Source organism: Chaetodon trifascialis, chromosome 16 (genome assembly GCF_039877785.1).
Source record: "Chaetodon trifascialis isolate fChaTrf1 chromosome 16, fChaTrf1.hap1, whole genome shotgun sequence".
NCBI lineage: Eukaryota > Metazoa > Chordata > Actinopteri > Chaetodontiformes > Chaetodontidae > Chaetodon > Chaetodon trifascialis.
Window position 1 is genome coordinate 2,457,861 of NC_092071.1, and position 27,679 is coordinate 2,485,539.

At 44.3% G+C, this 27,679-nt stretch overlaps 1 protein-coding gene across 4 annotated transcripts; it reads left to right on the forward strand.

Moving 5' to 3' along the window:
• The first annotated feature begins 876 nt into the window (after positions 1–876).
• Positions 877–27,660, forward strand: arhgef12b (Rho guanine nucleotide exchange factor (GEF) 12b). 4 transcript variants are annotated; one of them, XM_070983646.1, is made up of 39 exons: positions 877–1,112; positions 1,330–1,504; positions 11,850–11,941; positions 13,449–13,547; positions 13,760–13,809; positions 14,149–14,206; positions 14,395–14,624; positions 15,639–15,716; positions 15,934–16,047; positions 16,360–16,485; positions 17,177–17,302; positions 17,505–17,606; positions 17,795–17,905; positions 18,219–18,317; positions 18,423–18,465; positions 18,552–18,657; positions 18,807–18,938; positions 19,046–19,078; positions 19,228–19,342; positions 19,844–19,949; positions 20,078–20,311; positions 20,749–20,899; positions 21,047–21,216; positions 21,306–21,452; positions 21,636–21,721; positions 21,813–21,938; positions 22,326–22,440; positions 22,521–22,621; positions 22,728–22,805; positions 22,964–23,039; positions 23,165–23,332; positions 23,593–23,680; positions 23,760–23,840; positions 23,927–24,021; positions 24,268–24,552; positions 24,650–24,871; positions 25,100–25,296; positions 25,453–25,525; positions 25,604–27,660. In XM_070983646.1, exons 2-39 carry the CDS (start codon positions 1,473–1,475, stop codon positions 25,615–25,617), a joined length of 4,359 nt encoding a protein of 1,452 aa, XP_070839747.1. In that variant the 5' UTR covers positions 877–1,112; positions 1,330–1,472; the 3' UTR covers positions 25,618–27,660. The 4 variants fall into 4 exon arrangements, with proteins under 4 accessions (XP_070839747.1, XP_070839746.1, XP_070839748.1 ...); XM_070983645.1 differs by having other exon boundaries at positions 877–1,504; XM_070983647.1 differs by having other exon boundaries at positions 877–1,504; positions 17,508–17,606.
• Positions 27,661–27,679: the final 19 nt, after the last annotated feature.

Genomic DNA, 27,679 nt, shown 5'->3' on the forward strand with positions numbered 1-27,679 from the left:
AACTGCTCTCATATGAAGTTTGTTGGTAAACAATCTTAATTTGAATAACAAGTAAAGATAAATGTAGTGCAGTGAAAAGTAGAGTAATTCTGTCTGGAACGTAGAGGAGAAAAATGATAGTAGTATTCAATGGAAATACTCCAAATTGTACTTAATTGAAGTAGCTGAGTAAATGTACTTAGTGATCATCCATCAGTGTTTATGTGTGATTTCTATTTTCTGATACTTCCATGTATACACATGTATTTCTGCCCTACAACAACTCAAAGGCAAACACTTATAAAGCAGTTAAAATTAGCTCCATCATCAAAGTGATGGACACATGAATGCATCCACAATTATCATCCGGTCATAGCTTTGACGTTTTACCTAGGATTCAGAAGTGGAACATTTTGCATCATAAGTACTTTTACTTTTGGTACTTTGAGTATATTTTGATTCCAATACTTTCGTACTTTTACTAAAAGTTTGAATGCAGTACTTTTTACTTGTAAAGAGTATTTCTACACTGTGGTAATGCTACTTCTGAGTACTTCTTCCACCTTTGGTCTTGTATAATTTTGCACAAACTCGTCTTTCATTGCATTGAATACAAATGTAAATATTTGTATATTCAGACTGTTTAAAGCTCAGCACGAACATCCAGATGCACAATAATCGTGAGAAAAAGTAAAATAAAACCGCAGCGTCAGTTTTGAGTGTGACAGTAGCGCGAAGTACGAGGAGCTCCTGAACGCAACGGGATGGAAGGTGGGTTTTTCTCCTCTTTTTACTCTTTTGGGGAGGGGGGCGAAGCATTTCCTTTTTCCATTCGCATCACACAGTGAAGCAAAAAACCCAAGTCTTCCGTGCAAATGAGTGCGGATTAAAGCGAGCAGACCTGGAAGAGGATGCTTCAGAAACTGCTCCCAAATCAGCAGCGACCGGACGGAAACGAGAGGACAGAATTCATTTTGGACTTTGCAGCCAAAGTTTGACGTAATTCTTCCCGGGACATCAGGAATAGGCTGGAGTGTCATCATAGAAGTATTTCCCAGGGAAAAATAGAGATATCCTCACGTTGGATTTGGGGGTTATTTTGAGAAAGTTGTGAAAAACATCCAAAGCAGTGAGTGAGTGTCGCTTTTCCAGATGTCTGTGCTGCTGCAAGCAGCCGCTGCTTAATGAAACACACTCACACCCCAAAGGAAAAGCTGCACATTTCTTCACTTTCTTGCAGCTTTCTGGATTTCAGGCTTAATCATCGTCGCTGCTCGTGAATATATGAGAAATTTGGGCTTTTCCAGCAAACAATCCCATCAGAATAACGAGGTTTTAAACTCTCTGCAGGATATAACGACTCGCCGATCTTTGTGGATATGGACGGACACCGAGGGGATGAGATAAAGGAGCCGTTTTAATCAGAAAGAGCCTCATATTATCCTGAAAATGTTATTTGGGTGAAGTCCTCGGAAACTCGAAAGAGAAGCTCAATGAGTGGCTCACAGTCAACTCTCACTGACAGGTAAGTTAAATGCTCTTTCTCAGCCTGCGCTTTCTTTGCCATCTGATGACAGCACGGTTTATCAAGTTTAAATGGTTTTCTGAAGCGGTTTGTGAATGGAAAAAATGAGCTACATCGCGCCAAACTCCATTAAGAATTCTCTAAATTTAAGGTTATCTTAGTTTTTGGAAACGTACATAAGAAGCAGAGCTTAGTATAAGACATGTTGTCGTTTGGGGTGGTGTTCTGGTGAATTCGGCAGTCAAATGATGAAACAAACAAGAGCAACGCTCCTTTAAAGTATTACTTTCTAAAAACTTGTTATGATAGCTTGCCCTCTTCACGTCGCAGTGTGGTGGGAGACGCCTGTGGAACCGGTAGGGAATATATTTTGTTAAAGTTAAGTTTTAGTAAAGTAAAGGTTCTTGGTCTGCTGGATCCACGCCGAACTGGACACAAGTCCTTGAAAATTGCTGTGAACTCTAACATTATCATCTAACTTTTATGCTTATAAGGTAAAATCAGATGAAGATCAAAATGTACTGATTTCTCAACGGAGGTCAGAAAAGTTTTTTCTTCTATTAGAACCAAAACACACCATAACGGGGCTCGGTTTTCCCTTATTTACTGGAGAAATGTGATTGGTCTTGACTGTGGATCACACGCTCCCCTTCCCAGCCAGCAGGGGGCATTTTCCTGGAATGAGTCATTCTTTACTTGTGGCCCCTAGAAGGTCACCTTAACGGAGGGGCTCCTTCACATTTTTCTCTTCATAACCTCCAGGACAGGATGCTGAAGTGCACAGACCTGTCCTCTGGCGAATGTTTTATCCCAGATACCTGAGTCTGAGGCAATTTCCTTGTTGTCTGGCTTGACTGAAGGTGCACTGACTGAAACGTGTCTGTGTAAAGATGTCCTTCAGTATTTATACAGTGAAATATTCTGCAGGAGGCTCCTAAAGTTGCCACAGAGGGACCTATGGGGGCTCAGCAGGCCCTTGAATGCCTACAGACACATTTTCTTATCTGTGATTGCAACTGGCTGCAGCATAGAAGACAAACTAAAGTTAAAAGTCACATTGACCGGTGCACATCATTACAAATTTGATTATATGGTCATACAGCTTCCCCTCCATCGATCAGAGCATACACAGGCTGTCTTTAGGAAAAATAAGCCTCACAGCTCTGGGGTTTGGTGCCATCCTGAAACATTTTGGCCGATCTTCGGCTTCTGTAAGAAACACATGAGGTGAATTGTTTTTGGAAAAGGTTAATGGCTGACTGAGCTTTTCAGACTCCATCCTTCATAAGTCACTCCTGTATTTTTACACTCAGTAATCAGGAGTTTCCTCTGAGGAAACGCCAAAACAAAGGCACACATGACTGCCTCGGAAAGTCAAACAAAGTCATTTGTTTCTTGACCTTCAGCCTGCAGAGAAGCCCGAGCCGCTCGTCTGCTTTTTACAAGAATGGACCTCTTTTATGTAGTTTTGATTCTCTGTAGTGTTTCCATTACAAGTTCCCCATAAGCACCATATACAGTTTAAAATCCGGACGGACTGTGGAAGTGGAAAGCGTTACACACACCGAAGAATGGACTTAAAGGGGAATCATGAAAGCCAAAGCACCAGCTGGAGTTTCTAAAACAAAACACAAGTTTAAAGGCTTTAAAGGCTCTCTCTGAGGCTGAGATGAAGATCCATATAAATCTCTGTGTGAAGGACACTGAGTTAGCCTAGCATAGCATAAAGACTGGAAGTGGGGGGAACAGCTAGCCTGGCTCTCTCCCAAGCTTAAACATGGCTGCCAACACGTCTGGAGCTCACTCGGTACCTGGAGGGTCTCGTTTGTTTTATTCTTGCACCAGCAGAGATGAAGACTGTCCTAAACTGTCTATCTACCTAATCCCTGAAAGAAAGTGACAGACAATATTTTCCAAATTGTTGAACTATTCCTTTAAAAGAAGAAGTTGACTCCTGGCGACTTTTTATTCATTAAGGATTCACATACCGAAGTTTTACATCAAGATATTTTTAACCTTTGCAGTCATAAAGTCGCCATAGCGTGAAAAGAACATGAGCTGTATTTCCCTGCTGAAGCTGAGCTCAGTTCAATGGATCGTTGTGTAGGTCAGAAAACTTCACATAGAGCTTGTTTGTGTGGAAATCTGCTGCATAATAAAAAATACATGAAACCAGTACAACTGCTGGAGGCGCTGGTCCAGCGTGATGGTTCAGAGCAGCTTCAGGAGCCCTGAGCCCTCGTGCTTCGTGTGGAAACGTCAGCATTCGTTGTGTTTGTCTGCAGTGGAGGTTCAGGAGTTACTGTGTGCAGAAACTGGATGCTAATGAAGCAGAATCTCTCTGTGGAAGCTGTTGAACCGCAGCCTGAAATGTGTAAAACTGCTGCAAAAAGCTCAGATTTAGAGCGTGTAATTATTGTTTCATGCAGCGTTTTATATATATTTGAGATTAGTTAGGATGAGTTTTAATGAGTGCACATTAGTCAGAAGCACCTGTTCAGGTCAAGAACGTCACATTTGATTGATAAACTCAGAGTAAACTCAGCGAATGAGATCACAGCGAGTTGTTTTCTAAAACAGTGTTTCACTCTTTGATTCCTCTCAGGATGAAGTGTAATAACTTTCCATCTAGCGCCACCATCAGGTCAAAACTTGATTTTGGTTTATGACCAAAATATCAGACACTCCTCTCAGCCTCAGGTGTACTTTGTGTTTTATGCTAATTAGCAAATGTTAGCATGCTAACATTGTCAGTGTGAGCAAGTTTATTTGTTTATTTTATTTATGTATTTCACAGTGGATGCCCCTTTCATAGCCAATCATGATGCTCTCACCTGTTACCAATGAGCCTGTTTACCTGTGGAATGATCCAAACAGGTGTTTTTGGAGCGTTCCACATCTTTCAGTCTGTGAAACGTGTTGCTGCATCAGATTCACAATAAGCAGATATTTACAGGAATCAGTGAAGCTGATGAGCTCAGACGTGAAATATATTCTTTGTTCTTTCCTTTTTTGGACTCAGGGTTCAACATGAACTCACCGTATCAGCGTTAAACTGTAGGAAAATATGTTCACTCTCTCAGTGTCTGAGCTCCTGCAGTTTGCACTCTGCATGTTTTGATTGAGTCACAGTTCAGAACGAGGTTTTACTTGCAAATTAGCAAACGCAGCCCGTCTGCGAGCTTCATCGCTCAGTGCCAGAGGAGGAGAGTCGCTGCATGTCCGTCAGGAACGTGCTTTTGTAATGACATGATTTAGTTTCATTATCTAAACAACATGCCGTCAGCGGGTTTCGAAGGTTATTACAGAAGCCTGAGATACAGAAAAAGGGGTTCAGTTGCTCGGCAACATTTGTGCCAGCTCCTGCAGCGGTGAGGTCACTTCCTGGATGTGGTTCAAGGGTTTCTCAGCGAGAAGAATTCGGTCTGAGCAGCCTGCGAGGTTTCTCCCAACCTCCGTGATGTTTTACTGTCTGGACGTCGAAGCCCCCAGCGTGGGACATGTCCTCCTGTCCCCCAGCGTGGGACATGTCCTCCTGTCCCCCAGCCTGCAGGAAAAGACCAGTCACATATTCCAGACATACCATCATTACTTCTATCATTGTATGCATCCTATTATTATTCTATTCATATACCATCATATAGTAATATATACCTATGCTGTCATACAAAATACATACAAGTCATATTTCTACTATTATTATATATGTGTTGTTGTTATTTAGCAATGTAAATACAGTAATATTTCTATTATTATATACATGTACCATCATATATTAATATATGCAAGTAGTATCATATATACTATATCATACTATCTACATACTCACATATCTTGCATTATTTATTTATTATTGATGACCTGCTCTCCTTGAAAAGTGTCGTGAGATCACTTTTGTTGCGATTTGACTGTATGAATAAACTGTCTGGATCAGCCTTGATCGACCCTGCTTGCCGTAGTTGTGTGATCACATGGTTTTTCTGTGCAGTTATGGATTATTAGCGCGACACCTTCAGGCTTTGAGCTCTCCTGCCTCAGACACACGTGGTGTATTTGTCTAACAGGCACACTCTCTTCTCATCACACACATTTAATGGAGAATCATGCAAATAACCGGAGGAGACAGCAAACAGAGGCTGAACATGCTCAGCTGGGTTCACCGAGGCCGTGCACGTTGCAGCAGTTTTCAATGGAAATTGATCTGCTTTGAAAGCAGCAGATGAGTTTAAGGGACTCAGATAAAGCTGTTGTAGGGAAACAGACCTAAATATCCAAAAACTGATTCTAAACAAACACATCTGATAACTTCTTGCTTCCCATGAATGTGTTTGCTCTTCTCTGAGCCCGGGGCCAGTTTCACTTCATGCAGATCGTAAACTGTGGCAGCATCCTGTTTCACAGACGACTGTCATCTGAAAATTGCAGATTATTTTATGAACTCTGTGCAGCTTCTGCTCGTGTGTGCACGGGATGAAAGAAAGGCGGTTCAGTGAGTGAAACCCATAAAAATGAATGCACGATGCTGCGTAGCACAGCTGCTGGAGGTCAGTCCCAGGATCAGCTGACGGAGGCTGACGGTGCGACGAGCTGCTGCTGCACTGAATCAGGGCTGAACGCCTTTAAATGTGAGCTGCAGGGTTGTTGTGGAGAGCTCAGGGAGGCGATGGGATGCAGCCAGGAGGAGGTTCCTCTTTGAGTGTGGTCCTTCAGAGCAGGTGAGACGACACAGCGATGACTCATTGACAGCTCAGAGATGCAAACCAGCAGACAGTTTAACTAATGACCCCCTCCCTCCAGGCTCCCGTTCAGCTGTCCTGACTAAAGCCGCCACACTCATTAATTTCTTTATTTACATGTTTGTTGTTTGAGTCGAGCGACTGTGAGGCCGATGCTTGCGTTGGGGATGCATCCCAGCAGGCCGTGGAGCAGCTCTTTTGCTCTTTGTCACACGGTTTTGCTGATCTGTGTGTTTTCCCGCCCGCCGACCTCCCACCTTCCCCCTCTCCACCCTCTGACGGGAAGTGGTGACATCACTGTTAAACAATGTCTGTCGGGCCCAACAGGCCACTGGTCCTTCCTGACCGCCACTGTGATGCATCTGTGCAGGGTGGCCACCAGCCGCCCGCTGTCATGCTACTGCACGTACAGTACAATATAACACGCCGAGATCAGCAGTATTTCACGCAGTAGATTCAGAACTCTGTGCGTGTTTGTGCAGCTGTTTCATTACTCCTTAAACGTATAATCACATCTGCTGTAAAGAATAATTGTTGTTATCTTTTCAGCGTTAATGCAAATGAAGAGGTTAAACTCTGCATGTTGCAGCCTGATGTTTGTATGCAGATGAAAGTGCACCCTCATAAAAAAGAAAAACAGGCTTATTAAAGTCATATAATTAAAAACACTGGATTGTGTTTGTCAGTGCAGCGTGCTGTTGAAAAACTGTACGATGTCACGGCATCCAGACATGCAAATTTTAACGCTTTCATGTGAATTATTTGAGTTAAAATCAAACATTTTAATGCAAAATATCTGATTTATATTTGAATTGATATGAAGAAGAAGTATACTTCATTAATCACGACACATTAATCACAACATGCACAAGACGTACTTCTGTGAAATTATTTCTCTGCATGTAACCCATCCTGGAAATCTTTCCTCCATGGCAGACCAGGAGCGGTGGGCTGCCCGCCGACAGCGGCGACCCAGTTCCTTCCTGTCACCGTTGGTCAGGTGGTGATCTTCTTGCATGTTCCACACAGAAAGGCCCCTTTGGAGGACACGCCCCCCAGCGCCCACAGCGCCCCAGCGGGAATCGAACCCGGGACCTTCTAGCTGTGATGTGACAGTGTTACCACTGTGTCACCGTGGCACTAACATACACATTTGCTGACAGTAATCCAGCAGCACTGTGTGTCCCTCTGAAAGTGGATGACTGCATTTATATATGCAAAGCACTCAATCACACACCAATGGCGCATTTGGTTAACACCGTTAACTTAATGGTATTTAACGTGAGAAACAGACGACTCTGTGAGTTTGTCACTCGCTTCAATGCATTTTTCAGATTCTCTTCAATCAGCTGATGACCGAGGGCGACAGATAAGGTCAGCATTGATTGTGATCTGTATCATCAGCATTATTGACGAACCGCTAAACGCCCTGTTTCAGTTTGAGACTAGTGACAGTGAGCGCTTAATGCTTCAAATTACAGTCACAAATGGGATTTATTTTCCACCGCAGACGGTTTGTGTTTCCACTGTCTGTCTCTGGCTGTCAGGACGGATTAAACAGAGCTAAATGAATAATTCACACCACTGAGAGCTGATCTCCATACGTCACGACGCCGTGGTTTTGTCTTTAATGGAGTGATGTCTGTGTGAGCGGTTGTTTTCCAGAATGAAATGTGTGCATGTACGCAAAAAAAGTTTGAATTGTTTTTTCTAGATCGATTCGGATATTCATCACCAAAGACAAACAAAGCTTTATCAAGACAAACGGCCAAAGAGCGGGCGGGTCAGGGAACATGTGCCGTGCACTGAGCAGCCTTATTCACGCTAACAATTACAGCTAGTTACTGAAGACTGGTCCCAACTTTAAACTGTCTCTGAGGGGTTGTTGTCAGGGTTTCTGCTGCATAATGAACGCTCTGTATTTAAATGATATTATTCTGGGATGCATCATCCCACAGAAAGGTGCTCTGAGGGGATAGAGCCTCCAAGATTTGAGCTATGTGTCAAGATATCAACAGAATCATGATTTATGAGCCACAGGAGCTCATCTATCAATCATTTAGTCAAAGAAAATATTGGAAATTAAATGTGCATTTATATATTTATAATGTATGTCAGTGACGTGATCGTTATCAATCAGCTGGTGTCGGGATTTGAGGTTTCATGCATGGCCTCTATTGTCCAAACAGTCTTAAATGTTTTACGGCCTTAATTAGATCTTTATGGGAGTTTGCGAGCTTATATTGAATTTGGATGTTTGTGGTGAAAGAGTGGTGCGAGCCAAGTGATGTCAGAAGATCGTGAGTCATTAATGGACCAGACGTGAAAGTATTCGCTCTGGAAAGCTCCAATAATGATCCGGTGGAGTTCGTGTTTACTCAAAGGTCTGGTGGATTGAGCCCATGAGCAAACATCGTGTGTGTGTGTGTGTGTGTGTGTGTGTGTGTGTGTGTGTGTGTGTGTGTGTGTGTGTGTGTGTGTGTGTGTGTGTTCGAAGCCTGATGTATCCTGTTCCTCCAGTGCGACTAATTAAAAAGTTAATGAAGTGGTCAACAGATTTGAATGTGGTTGAAACAGAAATGAAAGATGCCTTTTTAATGAAGTCTTCTCTTACATCCTCCTGTTAGTCGATTACAAACCTATGACATTCATTTTGCATGATTCTCATCTCGGCTGTATATTTATCTAATTTATTTTATTGGTTAGACGATTTCTGTGCATCCCACAGTGAGATGATAATCTCTGTAACGTTTGTTTAAATCATGTGAAAACTGTAAGATAATTAATGTGACGACTGGGCGTATCTATGTGGTTTGAGGTGGTAAAAAAAGTGTCCTTCGTACATTTAACCAGTTGACTGTATGTTAGCCTTGATTTAACCAGCAGTTAATTGGTTTTAAGGCACAATCTTGTTGTTTTCTCTCTGCATTCGTCATAAACGTGGAGGTCTATGTGGAGTTTCAGCTTCTTGGACTCTTGTCTTCAACCCTCTGGAGCCGAGTCCTTCGCCGTTATCATCCCAGAGGAATTGTCTGGTATTTTTGGCATCTGAGGCACCAGTAGATTACTGCATGGTTTTTTTTGGTCCTCCTTTGATAACTGAGCAGTAAGGAAGTAAAGAAAGTCTGAACCAGTTAGCCAGCAGACCTGTATCCCAGCCCAGTGACCCTAATGCAATAATTAAATTAATGGTCCCCTTTTATGGTGGTGCCAGTTGCTTTTTCACATGGACGTGAACACTTTCCCTTTTGTAATCCTGGATTGGTGAACTTTTGAACCAGATTTTAAGGACTTCTGCAGAGGAAGGCCATATCGCTGCACTGCTGGTAACTTGGCAAGATGTCGTGACATTCAGGAACTTTCCAGCTGAATCGGCCAATATTAGCTTCTTACATATATACTGGTATATATAAGTTTCAAGAAAGTGCCAGTCACGCTCATATTTGAGGGGATTTCTCCATTACAGTTTATTCCCTTAAAAGTTTATTCGGTTTATTTTGTTCATGATTCTTTAAAGCTGCTATAATCAATATTTTTTAGCTAGCTTGTTTTTGGCAAGAATCATTTTGAAGAAGTTATGACGTTTTACATCCAAAGGTCAAAGGTCAACTTCACTGTGACATCATGGTGTCATGAAAAAACTCTTTTCAGCACCGTAACTCAGCAGAAGGGCAGATTGGTACCGTTAGCATGATGCTAACAGTACCTTAAACTCTTAAACTAGTAAGCTAATTAGCCGGGCATGCTAACGATGGGAGCTTAGAGGACATAAACACACTGTTGAATAAACTTCTTACTGTTTTTCATGTGTGTTTTGGGGTTTTCGTCCACATTGTCTCAGTGTCGGGGTCACTTTCTGTAGTTCCTGTGGTAAAGAACCATGTTTCAGGCATCCCTGTGCAGCAGTGTTGTGTCAGAAAGTTAAAAGTCATCACCTGCTCTGAACCAAAGAAGTAAAACCTCTTACGTTTGTCTCCATGATGGTGCCTCGACAGGCCCATCTGAAGCAAAAGGCTTTTACCCAGCAGTAAGTGCTTAGCTGCCACCCACTGAGCAGGATGTAATCTGTCCCTGTCTCGTCATATCTTATCAGCTGCTAATCTCCTCCAACCACAGCGAGGAGGATCCTGAAGTGGGCCTTCCAATCTCAGAGGAAAAGACGAGGTTACCGCTGTAATTCTTTCCTATTCAACCTAATTTCACCTTTTTTTCCTCTGTAACTGTGACAGCTTTGTTGCGTCTGGGGGAGAATGTGCTTCAGCTCTTTCCTCTGGTTCAGTTTACAGGAAAAAAGATCATTTTCAGACTTCTGTTTCTCTGGATCTGATAATCCCAGAATTCAATTCGTCATCTTAGTTTGGACAGGATTGTCCACACACTCCCGGCTAAGTGAGACTGCCTCAGCTCCGTCCTCTTCCCTCAAGACACTTTTGCGCCTCCTCCTTCCCGTCTCCCTCCTCCGTTTCTTTCCCAGCCTTCTCCCCCTTTCAGGAAACTGGAGCCAAGCCAAAAACCCTAGTCTCCGTTTCCGGGAATGTGTCCCACAAAGCCACAGTATAGTAAGTTGGCTCTGACGTGGGAGCCATTGTTAAAAGCCCAGGGCCCCCATTATCCAAGGGAGGAACAGCAGCACAAACAAAAGCCCTCTTGCGGAATGAGTGGGAGGAGCTGCAGGGGGGACACGGAGAGGGAACCTCTGCTATTAATGTATGAACTACCACCATCAGGTCCAGCTCCCATCAGGGATATCCATTTTAAATCAGTTAAACCAATACCAACAAACACGGAGTTCATGGAGCTCTGTCTTTCCACTTTAATAATATAGAGAAAGCTACACTGGTGGTCTATGGGAAGGTGGCACTTTTAATGGGTGACTGTACGCTGTCTGAGTGGCAAAGAGGGCTGTCATCCACATGAGAAATGATCTGATTTTCAGGTTTGCTTAATGAAACATGACCCCACCTGTGTTTGGGTTCTTCGGGATGAAGGTGAAGAGCTTCTACAGGTCTTCCTCCAACTACAGTGTCTGATCACCTGTGCAGCCACAGCTTTGACTCCTCAGCATCCCAGACATCTTCCCTCGGCTATGGGAATCGAACATGGACAGTGATAGGTCACTTTTTTTGCTGATGAAAGGATTGATGTGACTTAATATCCGTATCCAGTTTTCTTAGCTCAGCATAAGGACTGGGAAACAGTTACCTTTAAACAAGCCCACCTGCCAACGTTACATCTGCTTTAAAAAAACTGAAGCGCACAAACAATCAAGTGGACGATTTTGGTCTCGCCGTTTGTTTTGTTGCACCTGACGAGGGGAACCACTTAAAGCCTTCATCGTTCAGAGCACGTAGCGCTGAATAGCTGTGAATTACCAGCTTCGCCTGTCTGGGAGTGTCAGCTGTAGCTCACATCAAACAGCCCATAAACCTCCAGTCTCTGTGGTTGCAGCCTGTCTGACGTTTGTAATAATATTTCATCATCCACCGTTTACTTGTCCTTCTTTGTCTTGCAGATGTAGGTGCATCTTTAAAGCATTTAGTTCACTTTCAAATGCATTTTATTTATTCTGATGTCTTTTCTGTGTCCTCGCTTTGCCGTGTGTCCTCCAGGACCCCAAGCATTCTCAACAAGGACCCCACAGACAAGAAACCCAAAAATGAGAAACCCTCCATCTCTCTCAAGCACGAGTTCGACCCCACAGGTGAGACGCCAGCAGATGATTTGATCGTTTCTTTAATTTGCTGCTGCATTTCTTCTTTAGAAATCCAGCATGAAGGTTTAACTGTGAATGCGTAAGCGACCTCAACAGACGTTTTCTTTACTCCTCTTTAATCTCTGCATTTTTCAGTCCCACCTTCAGAAATGTGAAGATTTGCTTCTTTTCTTTGTCTAAATATCTTTAGGCTTTGGACTGTTGATCTGATCATTTAGGATTTAATCCAGGAAGTAAACGGCAGATGAAAATAATGAGTAAAGTCTGGTTCCTGTGTATCCTTGAGTAAACTTATCTCTCACCTCTTTGTGCATGTTTTCCTCTGCTGCACGTTTGCTTTAAAATTTCAAATACAAATGGTCCCGTAGCCCTTAGCCCAGGTGTGAAGGGGGAGGGCAGAGATGTTGTGTTTGCAGGCAGGAACAAGCTGTTCAGGTGGTTTCCTCGGTTGCAGGCTTGACATTAATCCTTCCTGCCCTTTTCTTCACCCTGAAGTCTTGAGGCTCCTTCATGGAGTCCAGAAAACAACCAGTTATCCGCTTAGGAGGAGGAAAACCAGGAAGATAGTGAGAGACTAAACCTGCTCAGAACATCCCGGATGGACCGTCTTTGGTCTCTTTGCACATTTCAGGCTGTTGATGGAGTTCGAGTGTAGGGATGTGATTGGCTTGTCTGACCTGGAGGCACTGGCTTCACAGGGTCGCAAAGCTATTAGCTGTGCTGCTGGCACGCGGTCGTGGGATTTCCCAAACTGTCAGTAGGACAGAGTGCAGGGCGGGTCAGGTTAAAGGTATCCTGTGGAGTTTTTGACTCCTCTTGTAGCGCCGTGTGTGTGACGCATTGCAGGACGCTAGAAAGGCAGTGAAGAAGAAGACTGAAAGCTAGCAAACATGGAGGTAACGCTGCACAATTTGTACCAAAAATAAGCTTTGACTGGGTTTCATCAGGAAGGAAATGCACTCAGAGTGTGTTTAGTTTCTGCATGATGTTTTATATGAGCAGACAGGTTTCAATAAAAGGTTTTATTTTAAATAAAGTAGTATCGTTATTATATTACAGGGATGTTAAAGAGAGGAGAGAGATCTGCTGCTGCTGAGTCCATTTTTGTGGACAGAGCGCAGACTTCTATTTAAAACCCTTTTCTGCTGCAGTCTCTTGATTTGTCTCTTCCTGTGTGGAGAATTTTTCCCACAAGTGACTGCACGAGACGTTCTGTGCCAGAGTTTCTTTTAGGCAAATACTGCAAAAGTGTGAGACTAAACTGCCTTCAATGGTCACTTTTAACTGATAGCAGAATGTGGAGTGTGAGAGAAAACTCATGTAGGTTGGATTTAATGTGTTCTTTGATTAGTAATGGAGGAGACTTTGACTCAAGAAACCAGAAAAATCACATTCAAGATTAACGGAGGAGGTTTGTGTTTGGACATAAACATCACGCCATGACGGTGGATCATCTCACGGCCGTTGGTTTCTTCTCTGTGTGTGCTAATGACAGGCCTTGTCCAGCGGTGTGTGATAATCCAGAGAGATAAAAATGGCTTTGGGCTGACTGTAAGTGGAGACAACCCGGTGTTTGTGCAGCTGGTGAAAGAAGGTAAGGCTCACACACACACATGCACACACGCACACACACACATGCACTAGCCCTCACCATGACCTTAACCTTAAATTCAAGTCTTGACCTTCAAACAGTGCTTTAAGTAGACAGGACCGGCCAGAATGTCCTCACGATGCATAAACGTCCTCACTATGAAAACTGACCTCGTCCGCAGAAGCAGCATCTCTGACTCTGTCTTTGGTTTGCAGATGGAGCTGCAAGGCGAGCTGGTGTCCAGACGGGAGATAGGATCATTAAGGTGAGCCTTTTTGTTTCCTTCTTAGTATCTCTGCAAAGGATGACGCTAATCCATTTAACATAGCTTTTCAGTGCAGGTTGTTGGACCCCTGCTCAATTATTCAGGTGGTTCGAGGAGTTTGGGCATTTTCTATATTTTTGTCGTCATCAAAAATATTATTTTCTGTGTATTTGAGGCCTGATGTGGCTTCTCCCTCTGCTCCAATGAGCCACGTCGTCACACTGAGTCACATAAGAAGCATTTTTAAAGAAGTCAGAATGTGTTTAGAGATGGACGAACACACTGATGGTTCAGGATGGATATCGTGATCAGCTGTTCTCTCCTCATGTTTTCTGATAGGTTAATGGGACCTTGGTTACACATTCAAACCACATAGAGGTTGTAAAGCTCATAAAATGTAAGTATGCGTTTGGCTTGGACAAATAATTCATCAGTGTTACAGAATTTTGTCCTTTCGTGTGGTCAGATGTTTCTCTGATGGAGCTCTTTCTCTCAGCCGGTTTGGTGATCACGTCTTCACGGTGGCTTCATTCTTCTCTCTCCTCACCCTCCCTTCATTCCTTTCCCATGACTCCTCTCTGGCAGCGGGTTCCTATGTAGCCCTGACAGTGCTGGGGAGGCCGCCGGGGCTTCCTCACATCCCCCTGGAGGACGGAGAGAGCGAAGAGAAGGAGGAAGGAGCAGAGCTCAGCCCGTCCTCCTCTCTCTCAGCACCGCACTCACCTGCGCTGCCAGGTGGGGAGAAGTGCAGCCATGTGACCAGCGGCTCGTCCTGCAGCCCTCAGGAGCAGATCACCTCCTCCCTGCCTGACGGGGTGAGGAAGGAGACGAGAGGTTTTATGTGTTTCATGCGTAATGTGCTCCGTTTCTTGAGTGAAGGACGGGAAGACGTCATCACACAACATTTAGCTGAAAGAATTTAAACTGATGTCACCTTCTTTAAAATGCAAACTCCTTCGTATCTGCACAGTTTGTGTTTCCTTTAGTGCGACTGGTCTGATTTTGTTTTATTTAAGTGATTAAAGAAACATTCTGAGCTGTGATTACAAATGGAAACTCACTGCAGCGATCTTTAAGACACAGAAGAAGAAGATGTTTTCCAGAGAAATCAGGGTTTGGACTTCTTTTCGTTCACAATACAAATGTCCCAGAAACTTGCTGTCACTGTTAAACTTGGAGCGTCTGATGTTTATATACAGAAGGTTGATTGTGTTCATCTCCTGCTGCTGTTTCTACTTATGAGAAATGTGAGAATCTTATGCTTATTCCATAATAATATTCTCCATAAACACACGAAAATGTGATTTGACTATTCTTACGAGTGAGATGCTGCAGCTGAGCAATTTGAGGGTGCAGACGAGACATTATTTCCTTATTTTTAAGATGTTATTGTCTGCGTGTGATTTGTCTGCTACAACCCACGCAGCTCGTTATTTTTAATTAGCTCCATCGTCTCAGTCCATTACCGCCAGCTTTTCCCAAAACTGCAGCGCTGCGTCAGCGATTCGTCCTCTTTGTAACATCGAACGTGTCAAACTGGAGACTCTGGTTTCATAAAATCTGAAGAATCTAAAGAATGTCTGAATGTGAAGATACGCAGAAGACGTGTACTAAATAACATTGTTGGAAATAGTCAATAATTTACTGTATTTCCCCTTTTTTCTTTTTCACTTTCAGTCTGATTCGTATCACTTCTCTCTTCCGCTGAGTCGACCTAAAGCTGCTTTCAGTCACATTAGTGTGTGATGGGAATAATGATGTCAGGATGTGTTTGTCACCGTGTCTCTGACTGTTTTAGCTCCGTGTTTCCTCTTTGTCTCCTCTTTTAGCCTGAGAACAAAACCACGCACAGCCAGAAGGCCGACATCCTGCAAAAGATGTTAACCAAGGAGCAACAGGACCTACAGGTGTGTTTATTGGACAGTAAGACTGTGATATTCACGGCTCTGTTTCATTAATTATAAAATTAATATTATTAATTAAGTCTCTAATCTGTTCATTATGGTTGGTCTGGCTTCTGTCATGTTTCCACCAGTTACTCATTATCACATTTGACTCTAAACATGTCAGCAGATCATCAAATATTTTTAAAAATATGCTTGTTTGGGATTTATTTGTGTGAAGGCGAAGGAGGAGGAGTACAGCAGAAACCCCCGGCCCAAACTACTGAAGGAGATCCAGGAGGCCAAGAGGCACATTTCACTGCAGCAGGAGCAGCTCAGCAAAGCAGCATTACAGGTGCTGCACGCACGCACGCACGCACGCACGCACGCACGCACGCACGCACGCACGCACGCACGCACGCACGCACGCACGCACGCACGCACGCACGCACGCACACTCAAAACGGGTTAAAACTCTCGTCTTTTGCTTCCTTTATATCCTGCGACAAGTTTGACGACATTTTTTCTCTGAAGTCCGAAGCTTCGTCTCCGCTGTCACGTCCACACACTTCACATTAACGCCGGTCACTGCAGGCGCTTTGGTCTGCAGGACCCGTGTTAACTGCGCCTGATAAGAGGGTCAACACGTTCTCACCGTGTGTTTCAGGATGGAGCCACAGGATCCAGGAATACTGAAGCTGAGGAGGGGGACAGCGGGCCTCCTCTGAGGGAGCACACCCTGTCCTCGCGAGGTGACGGCGGCAACGACGGGCCCTCGACCAACAATAACTCTGTGGGTGTAATGACAGATCGCAGCAGTCAGTGTGGTGAACCACATTACCCAGAAGCACTCTGCATTTAACTTTGGGAGCTGTGGTTTTGAGCTTGTTGCTCAAGTCAGTGTTGCTTAAACAATCGATTGATATATTTGTTGTATTTGTTGGAAGCTTCTGGAATCTAAGTATTTTTTCTCTTTTATTTCACTGTAAATTTAATATGTTTGGGTTTTGGATTGTTGGTCAAAGAGGACACGATTACTATTTTCTGATAGTTTCCAATCAATGAATCTTCTAAAAATAGTCAGAAATGACCAAAATAGCTCTCAGTCTCAATGTCAGCTTGATTTTTTTCAGATTTTAGTGACCGTGTTTGTGTTTAATGGACATTTTCTAACTACTTTACCCTGGATCAGGTGTTTCTGTTGACATGGATCATTGTTAATAATACGCTGTGAGAGTACCCAGGATCTGATGTTAAATACAACAGGAAGTCTGTCTGAAAATGCTGCTTACTCAGACTCCTTTGTAACAACAGTCTTTTTTATCACAACTTCTATAAATAGGGATGAAAAAGCCGTACTTTCCAATCTCTTGGGATTTCCCAGTATTAAGCACCAGACTAAACAATCAATTTGGCTTAAGTGTTGTGTTGTTCTGTGTGTGTATTGATGTGTGTGTGTGTGTGTTTCTGTATGTGTGTCTTAGATCCACAGCAGCCCCCTCCCAGAGAGTCCTGGCAGAAGAGAGACGCCCTGTCAGAGCCCAGACATCAGCCGCCGAGACGGCCTCAACTTCTGCCCATCGCCCGACGCTGAGGACACCCCCGACATGGTAATACACACACACACACACACACACACACACACACACACACACACACACACACACACACACACACACACACGCACACACGCACACACACACGACACACAAGTGTGATGTTTTTATGCTAAAGTAAGATTTTCAATGCAGCACATAATAGTGACATGTGTGAGTTTGTCCATCAGTGCATATAACGGTGCCAATATATCAGCAGGACTCCAGTGCTCAGTGCATTGTGGGTAGCCCTCCCTACCTCCTCAACCCTCAGATCATTGGAGCAGAGGATGACTACTTTGACTCTCAGCAAGAGCAGGTATGCAAAGATCCAAAGATAAATCTGACAATAAGGAAACAATAAGCAAGTTCAGTTCAGCCCGTCCAACCAGAGTGACTGCATGAATGATGCAGTCGCTCTGGTATAAATGATACTGATGAAAATACCTGGAAATGGATGCAAACCTCGCTGATGAATTAATCTCTGACTGGATTTCTCTCTCTCAGATTAATGGAGAGTGTAGCTCATTTCAGAGCGTAGACTTGCTGAAGTCTCGGCCGGCTCACCTCGCTGTCTTCCTCCATCATGTTGTCTCGCAGTTCGACCCTGCGCCTTTGGTAAATATCCAAACACGCACACACAATAGACACTAAGGTATAATAATATCCATGTTATTAATTCAGCATAATGATAGACATGCAAACTATGCTGAAAAAAAGCTATGTGAATAAGAGTAAATGCTATTTTTATGTGAATGTAAAGTGGGCCATGGATCAATCCTTGTGGGATGCCATGACTGGTCTGAGAAAAGCTTTTTGATTCGAAGGTGTATTGTCCATGTTCTGATGCAGCATAATATACTAAATGTGATGAGGAACAGCACATTGGCAGCAGTATGAAGGTCTTTTCTTGTCTTCTTCCCTCTGTTAGCTCTGTTATCTCTATGCTGACATGCACAAGCAAACCAGCTCGAAAGAAAGCCGACGCTTCTTCATGGAATTCCACTCGCTCTTTATAGACCGAACAGCGGTGAATTGTTCTCAGTCAATTCCTTTTCTCTTAGACCACATTTTTGACTTATTGAATCTTTTGTATGTTTGTTGATGTAACTCCTTTTCTGATTATCTTTCCTAGAATCTTAAAGTACCACTGCCAGAGACAATGGCAGCTGAATTGGGTAAGAGATACAAAGACGCTAACATTTATCTCAGATTTCTTCCATGAACTGGCATTTATGTTTTGGGCATGTTTTTGTCTGCACAGAGAAGAGGAGGTTGGAGTTAATGCCGGAGGAGCTCTGCAAACAGTACACCCAGGTTTTACAGGATGCACTGCTACCAGACCTGCACAGGAACCTGGAAGATTTCAGGTAAGATTCCTAAAACTGTGCAACCACTCTGATGATAATGATTTAACTTGAAATCTGTAATGGGTTAGGTTCAAGAAGGTGATTCCTCCATATGTCGACCTGTGAATGATGTTATTCCTGTGTTTGTGTTGATGTTTAATGGGATACAGACAGAAGCGCAGCATGGGTCTGACTCTGGCCGAAGACGAGCTGTCTAAGCTGGACTCAGAGCAGGGAAAAGAGGCCTTGGAGAAGGAATGCTCCTGTGCTGAACACATCCTCTCCAAGATAGAGGACATCCTGTGAGTCCATGAGCACACACACACGCAAAGACACGTGCATATCTATATACAATTCCTATATTCTTTGTGTGACTGTGTGTGTGCTAACCCTGAGATGCCTGTTGCAGGTTGACCTCACAGCCCACAGAAGAGGAGAAGTGGTAAGGCAGGACAGTCAATGTGACATCTGTTTTAGTTTCTGTTCAGTCTGATCTGATTTACATTAAATTGCATAGAAGACAACAGTTATATATGCTATACAGTGAATAACAATTTGCCTTTTCCCTGATTGTGTCGTATCATGTTGCAGCCAAACTATGCAGTATGTGATTCTCACCTATATGAAGCACCTTGGGGTGAAAGTGAAGGAGCCTCGTGGCCTCGAGCATAAGCGAGCTCGCATCAATTTCCTGCCCAAGATTAAGGTCAAATCCCACGTTGAGAAACACGCACACACAAAAATATCCTGTATCATCATGTCCACACATACCTGTGAAACCAAACTATCTGTCCACCTTAGCTCGCATTCATCTGCCTTAGCTTGCTAACATTAGCTTGAGCAATCACTGTAATCTAACTAGGAACTGTTTACAAAAGGTAGTAGCAATAGTGAATTGTTTATCTATCTATGATATGCTTATCTAGCTTAGCTCACTAGCTTGCTGGTTATCTCTAGCTCTCCTAGCTTGCTAACATTAGCTATTGATCTATGTATGTATATGTGAAGGCTAGCTAGATAGCTAGCTCGCTAGTTTTCTCTCTGTCGTAGCTTGCTAACATTAGCTATCAATCAGCGTGACGCTATCTCTTGTCTATGAAATAATTGCATGATATGATCATGACATCATGCTTTTCTGTCTGATAAACTGTTTGAAATTCTGCATTTTCAAGTAAATATTTCAAATATGCATCATTTTATCAAGCAGAAGAGCATCAAGCCCGAGAAGGAGGGCGAGGAGAAGGTGAAAAAGCCTCGATTTCCCAACATCCTCGGCCCTCCTCGGCGCCTGAGCAGAGTGGATTCAACTTCAGGTGAGGAGGATACCACAGATCCTAGTACCGTTAATGCAGAGTGAGGCAGCTGGTAGTTTTCAGTTTGCTGACTTTGCTGACGGTTTTTCTACCCTTGCACACTTGTGTGTTTGTGGCTTTGTGTGCAGTCGGTAAAGCCGTGGAGATGAACAAGCAACGGTCACCAAAGCAGCTCTCTCAGCCGGCCTTCGGCATCCCTGAGCAGTCCGACTCCTCCACCCCGAACTCTGGACGCATCCGAGGAAATCAGCTCGGCGAGGGATCTGACACCAGCATCCAACTTTCACCTTCCACCACCTCCCCCATACACAGCTCACCCACCGGTCAGGCCTCAGATACGAGTGGACAAGACTCAGACTCCAGTAAGATATGCTGGCTTCTCCTCCCCAAGAGTATCTTGATATTATCAGGAATATGATGGTAGTGTCGTGGGTCAGTGACACCTTGAATGTCTATAAGTTATGAGCAGTTCAGTCAAAGAGTGATTTTCTCTTCTCAGTTTGTTCGATTTTAATATTTTTAGAGGCTTGAAGAGAAAAAAAACTTTACAGTGTGTCTCAAGAACCAAGCAACGACTGGAGAACAGTCCAAAAAGCAAACCAAATTTTGTGTAACAGGACATTTCATGACCCTTTAGACTCACATTAAGAGCCCTTAAAAAACATTATTTATGTAGCACCTTTCCTAACACTGTTACGAAGGGCTTTACAAAAGAAAATTCACAATTATCTGAATAGACTTTGGAATACCACAATGTTCATTTCCTCTGTATTGGACCGCTCTCCTCTTTACTCCACAGATATGTCTCCGTTCTGCATCCAGCCCAGACTGGCCGAGGGTCTGCAGTCTGCTGACCACCAGGACGGCGTCTCCAGTCCGACCAGCACTCAGTTTGACTTCAGCCCGTCCAACCTGGAGCAGCTACAGGAGGAAGACCAGGAGACTTTCAGGTATTTACAGGTTTGGATTTTCTCTTCGTGGTCCCACTCTGGAAGGATCCAAGAGGGGAGTTAGTGGTGCTTAGAGAGAGATGTACAGGACAGACAGAGGCCTTTACTTTAAAGACCTCCTCACTCTCCTCTGTCCTCGCCTGGCAGCAGGATGGAGGTACAGTGCGCAGTGACTTCAGCCGACGTCCAGAGCGAAGACGACCAGGGAGGCGAGATGGAGTGCGAGGAGGACCCTCTGACCTGGCAGAGCCTGGTCAGCCAAGGCGTCCTAGCAAGCCTGACGCCACAGGAGATCAAACGGCAGGAAGCCATCAACGGTGAGTCAACAGCATTTCCAAAGTTACAGAGAAATGAAAAAATGTACATGCGGTGTATGTTTTACACGTGTGTGTCTGTCGACCATCAGAGCTGTTCTACACCGAGCGTGCACACGTGAGGATGCTGAAGGTGCTGGACTGTGTTTTCTACCAGAGGCTGAACAGAGACGGGATCCTCCCCCCAGAAGACATCAAACACATCTTTATTAACCTGGAGGAGATCATTCAGCTGCATGGTAGCGTCACACACATATAATAAAATACTGAATTGTTGCTTCATGTTGTTCTTCTTTCCGGACACTTGAGTGTCAGATCGTCAGTAACAACAACATGAGACGCTGATTGTTTGTATTTCAGAGCTTCTTCTTCTTCTTCTTCTTCTTCTTCTTCTTCTTCTTCTTCTTCTTCTTCTTCCACAGTTTCTCTAACAGAGCAGATGACAGCAATCAGGAAGAGGAGCGAGACATCAGTGATTGGTCAGATCGCAGATGATCTGCTGGGATGGGTAAGACCAGTTTGAACTCAGCAGCCAGAAAAATATTCGTGACTGCGTATAATGCAAGTGTGAACACGATGTGTCTGTGTGTTGATTCCAGTTCAGCGGTGAGGAAGAGGAGAAGATAAAGAGAGCAGTGGGAACTTTCTGTAGCAACCAGCCGTCTGCACTGGAGCTCATCAAGAGCAGGAAGAAGAAAGACCAGAGGTTCACTTTGTTCATGCAGGTCAGAACGGCCGAGTACGGTCGACCAGCACGGTCTGCTGCCAGGAAGTGACACGTTTGATCGAGAGGAAGCCGACCTCTCCGCCGTCACTCGTCACAGTCGTTTGAGTTCTTCCATTCAGAAGTTGAATTTTGTTGAAATGAAGGTCAGGAAGAAAGTTGAAAGCTTGAGTCAAAGGTCAAGACCGTGTGACGTGGAATGATTTGATTCTATTAAAGGGCGCAAATTACACATGTACATAAAGGGCAAATGGGGAGCGTTTACATGCTCATTTCGAGTGTATTTGAGACTCTTTGTTTATGTTTTTTTTACCAATTTCCACCAACCCCCCCCCCCCAACAATCCCTAATTATGTGTTTCTGATTTGCCCTTATTGTCTGTCTTCAGGAGGCTGAGAGCAACCGTCTGTGTCGCAGGCTTCAGCTTAAAGACATCATTCCTGTAGAGGTGCAGAGAGCCACCAAGTACCCGCTAATGCTGGAAAACATCGCCAAGTACACAGGTATGCGCCGAACAGGTGTAAGTGTGGCCGAGGCTGTTCATCAAGCGGCTGTTGGTTACGTTACGTTTATCTTCCTGCAGAAGACGGCGAGGAGAAGGAGAAGGTGAAGAAAGCTGGAGAATGCTGCAAAAAGATCCTGAACCACGTGAACCAGGCCGTCAAAGAGGCAGAAGACAAACAGGTACAGACGTGAGAATCGAGGAGACTATTCAAGATTAAAATCAGATGGTTTTTTTTGTGATATAGAGCGCCTGAAAAGCTTTTAACAAGTTGTTCTTCCTCAACAGAGGCTGGAGGAGTATCAGAGGAGGTTAGACATCTCGTCCCTCAAACAGAGTGAAAACCCCATGATCCTGGAGCTCAAGGCAAGAAACTAGTCAGACTGTTCTGAGCTCAGCATAAAGTCCGTCCCCGGTGCATTAAAATACACGAAATGGACATCTAATACACTGTGACTCAATATGTAGTCGTGGGAGGTGTTCAGGTTATTGATGAAGCTGTTTGTTGTATTCTTGTCCTGCAGAATCTGGACCTGACCAAGAGGAAGATGGTGCACGAGGGGCCACTCTCCTGGAAAGTCAATAAAGACAAGACGATCGGTACCAGTATACGAGAATAACATTAGAAGATATCTGCTTTCCACCTCTACGTGAATAAAAAGTAGGATGTGCAGTCGGGTTACAGTGTTTACATGCAGTTTTATATCGCCGTGTCTCTCTTTCAGAGCTGTACACAATCCTCCTGGAGGACATCCTGGTTTTACTGCAGAAGCAGGACGAGCGTCTGGTCCTCAAATTCCACGGCAAGAATCTGGCGAGCGCCGCCGACACCAAACACATCTTCAGCCCCGTCATCAAACTCAACACTGTGCTGGTCCGTCCAGTGGCAACTGGTGAGAACTGCACTCACTCCAAAGTGGAATATTTGTAAAAACTAAGATGGTGAACGTCGTAAAAAGACCTGCTAAAATCAGCACATTAGCATTGTCATTGTGAGCATGTTAGCTTGTCGATATGAGCCTTTAGCATTAGCATTTCAAAGCTTTCTCACAGAGCTGCTAATGTGGCTCCAGCTCTCTCTTAATGTTTTGTGCATTTAATTAGTGTAACTGCTATGTAATGTAATCATTGTTTGCATCTCTGTCCTCATCAGACAACAGGTCTTTCTTCGTGCTGTCCATGTCGGAATGCGGGGCTCAGATCTATGAGCTGATGGCTCAGACGGTGTCCGACCAGAGGACGTAAGTCTCACGCCACAAACATGGCCGCATGTCGTCTGTTTCCTCCGTCTCATCCTGCTGTTTCACCTCCGTCATCCAGGTGGCAGTGTCTGATCACACAGTGCGCCGACGCCATGAAGGCCAAGCCTCACAACAGAGACGCACCTGCAGCTCAGTCCGAGTGAGTCCGCCGCCGCCACCGCCGCTCCCTGACACTGATGTTTATTATTTATTCTTTCCATTGTTTCTAACATGAGTGTGTTTCAGTGCTGAGCGGGACGCCATTGAGATCATCAAACACGGCATGCCCAAGACGAGCAAAGATCCAAACGAGACATCAGGTGGAAGCGTCCATTCTTCAGGTGTGTTGACGGCAGTTTTCATCATAATTGAATCATTGATCAAACAAAAATGCAGATTATTCACAGAGTGCAGCTTCATGTGAGGATTTTCTGTTTCATATCACTCTAAACTGCACATCTTTGTGTTTTGGACTGTCTGTGCATCCTTCATAAACCTGAAGGTGACGTCGTCTCACAGCTCAAGTGTTAAACATTTTACGTTAAATCTAAAACTTCACTTGAAATGTGTTTTTCGATGCGTCACAGATAAAGATGCCGCCTCTTCTCCAGACATTCAAGCTCCACCGAGCATGAACCCGTTCGATGGCATGAAATCAGAAGACGAGGAAGAGGAGGTGGCAGACAGACAGGAGGAAGAGGAGGATGATGAAGAGGTGGATGAAGCTGAACTGGAGGCGTTCCTGGACGGGCAGCTGGCAGACAGACTGCCCTTCCTGCAGGAGGGGTCGCGTCAGGGCATCGCCATCGGAAACCAAGAGCAGGCTGTATTCGCCATCCCCTCCTCTAAAGGTGAAGAGGCTCTCAGGACACGTAAGTCACAGTTAAAGGGCCACTTCACCCAAATCACAAAAAATGATTTTCTCTCTTGCCTCTAGTGGTGTCTGTCACGTCTTTCTCTTCGTCCTAGTGGCGACGCTGAAGCAGGTTCTTTTCAACCACTTGATGAGCCGAGAGGCAGAGGAGGAGACAGGGGAGAACAAGCAGAGTGGGGCCCCTGAGTGTCAGCCTGGGAGCCCTGAGGGGCCCTCTGCTGCGTCTGAGGAGGGCCAAGCATCTGCGAGCTCAGAGAAAGACAACCCTCAGCTCCCTCCAGGACCCGCTGGCACGTCTGAGACAGCCGAACGCAACGGTGAGGAAAAGAAGTGCTGAAGGCTTAAAGGAAGGTTACAGCCAGCAACTGGTTAGCTTAGCATAAAGACTGGAAACAGCTAGCAGCAACAGGAAATGTAGTGTAACCTGTTGATTAACAGGTGGTGCTGCTAGGTGCAGTTTGTAGCCCGTGGACAGAGCCCGGCTAGCTGGTTAAAAACTTTGTGCTAAGCTAAGCTAAGATAAGTGTTTCTGCTCCTCCATCCAGGTGGTTTCGTGGTTCTGGATTTGGGCGGGGGCTTTGAGGAGTGCAGCACTGATGACGATGGAGGAGGCGACGTGGGCATCGACATGAGGAAACTGCTGTCCTCCTCCTCGCAGACGGGGGGCAGCGGTGGCCCCAACCTCAGCCGGCAGCTTATGACCCACCTGCGCCTCCTGCAGGCCGACCTGCAGTATCTGAAGGTACCGCACGCTAACGGACAGCCTGCCGTCGTTAGCTGCTTTCACACACACACGCACACACACACACACACACACACACACACACACACACACACTGATGCTACAGTCACTGGTCGGTGGATCACGGTGAGTTTTGTTGTGACGATCTGCTTCCAGGAGGTGGAGATGAAGTACAACGAGCTGCGACAAGCACACGGTGACCCGGCCGCCGACTCGGACGACAACAACAGTGCGTTTCACTCGTTTTTCATCCACATCAGTATTTTGTTCCTTTACAGCGAATCTCAAACTGTTTGATATTTTTCAGATGGGATTCAGTGATGAAGGACTTCCTGCTCTCTCGGTCGTGTGAGCCAAGTTTCCTTTTACCACGAGACGACTTCCTCCATCATTTAACACTGATGTCGTCCAGTAATGGAGGCTTGACGTCTGATTTCCCTCCTCAGGCGTCTGTGATAATCAGTGGAAGACGTTTTCATCATTATTAGGACTGACTGAGGAGAGACACCGTGGACTCACCTGAGGACAATTCAGTCTTTTCTCGCTCAAATAGTAACCAACTGCATAACTTATCTTAAACACTGGAGCTGTGAAGTGGAGAGTGGCGTGAGGACACACAGCAGAGATAAAAGAGACATGAGGACTGTGAGGGTGACCGGGACGAGTCTCTGAGGATGAAGGAGGTAGATTGTCTTGTTCAGGACTCACTGCTGTAAAAAAAGAAGTCTCCTCTCCTGTGCACATTCAGCCCAGCACATCGCTGGACATGCTCAAAGACGGACGTCCTTGTTGTGTGGCAGCGCTGAAAAGCAGCCGTTAAAAGCCAAAATTTCCTCTCACCATGCTGATTATTATGCTTTCAAATTCTGCAGCACTCACAGAAGAGGCTCTATCATCTACTCCTACCATCCCCGAATATCTAAAAAAGCACTTTTCTGTTGTCTGTCTGTAGCCTAGCTTAGCATAAGCAGCTAGCTTGACCATAATTAACACTTAGATGTAGACATAGTGCTGAGTGGATGAAATAGTTCCAGCAAACACTCTATAACCACAAAGAGTATTTAATGTACGTTTCTGTGTGTGTTTGTAGGCGTACTTTTCAGCAGAGCCAGGCTAGCTGTTTCCCCCTACTTCCAGTCTTTGTGCTAAGCTAGGCTAACCATATCTGCTCCGAGCTTAATGCTCAGACATGAGGACGATGTCGGTCCTCTTGACTCATTCTTGGAAAGCAAACAAAGAGCCATACTGTATTTCCAAAATTGCAAATTTAAGTAATCCTTCTAACAGATGAATAATGTGCCATTTAAAAAGAGTTTTAAGACGTTAAATCTCATTTCTTGTCCAGATCAAAAGACTGAACATGGTTTATTTTTTGGGACTGGCCACAATTTGCCATATTTCTAAAGTTCTAGTACCGTTTGTTTTCTGGTTGTCTTCTTGATTTGAATGTAATGGCATAAAAATGCTCTTTAGCAGCTGACTTTTAAATTTCCTATAGCACTTGAATGTAGCATAATATAGCAAACAAACAGATCCAACAGATTGATGAAATAAACAAAGGATACAGAGTGATGGACGGACCGGTGGAGGTGAAAACAACGATGTTCAGATGGAGTTTGGCAGCATGCAGCTGGGAAACGCAGCTTTTCTCCTGAAGCTACACACATCTAAGAGCACAACACGACATACTAATCCATACAAGCTTTTCGGAGCGTGTGCACATGTGAATTTACTGAAATTAACTTAATAGTAGAATTTATTTTCCATTTGTATCTCAGACCTTTTTACTGGCCTTCATGGTAGTGAAGTGACTAACCTGAGTGCAGTTTTCCACCTCTTGTACATCATCAGACGCTGAAAAGATTTTTTTTTTTTTTTTTTTTTTGTGAGGAGCTTTCCTGCAGGATCGTTTCAGTTTGTGCAACAGGCTGCTCAGTAAAGCCACGTTCAGCTTGTAACGCCGGCCTGTTTCCCTTTAGGTACAAGCTTCAACGATTGGCTCATCACTTCAATGGCTGGACTGACCACAAGCCACAAGACTGCACAGAAGACATTATGGCTTTGATTTATGAATGAATTATACAAACAAATTAAAAGAATATATAGAGAAAAAGGATTGTTATGGACTGTAAAGGAATATAATGTACAATTATGACTGTATATCAAAGGTTTTGTGTTGTTGTGTTTTTGTACACCATGAAATCATGTAAAGTTTTAACAGAAACTACTTCAAAAGCAGCACTAATCTGTTTTATAAATGTTCTATTCAAAGTGTTATATTTTATTACATCGTTATTAACCCTGTTGACGTGTTTAAATCGCTCCTGTGACATGAGGAGCTGTTGTTAAAAATGAAGGAAACGACTGAAACCAGCCTCACTTC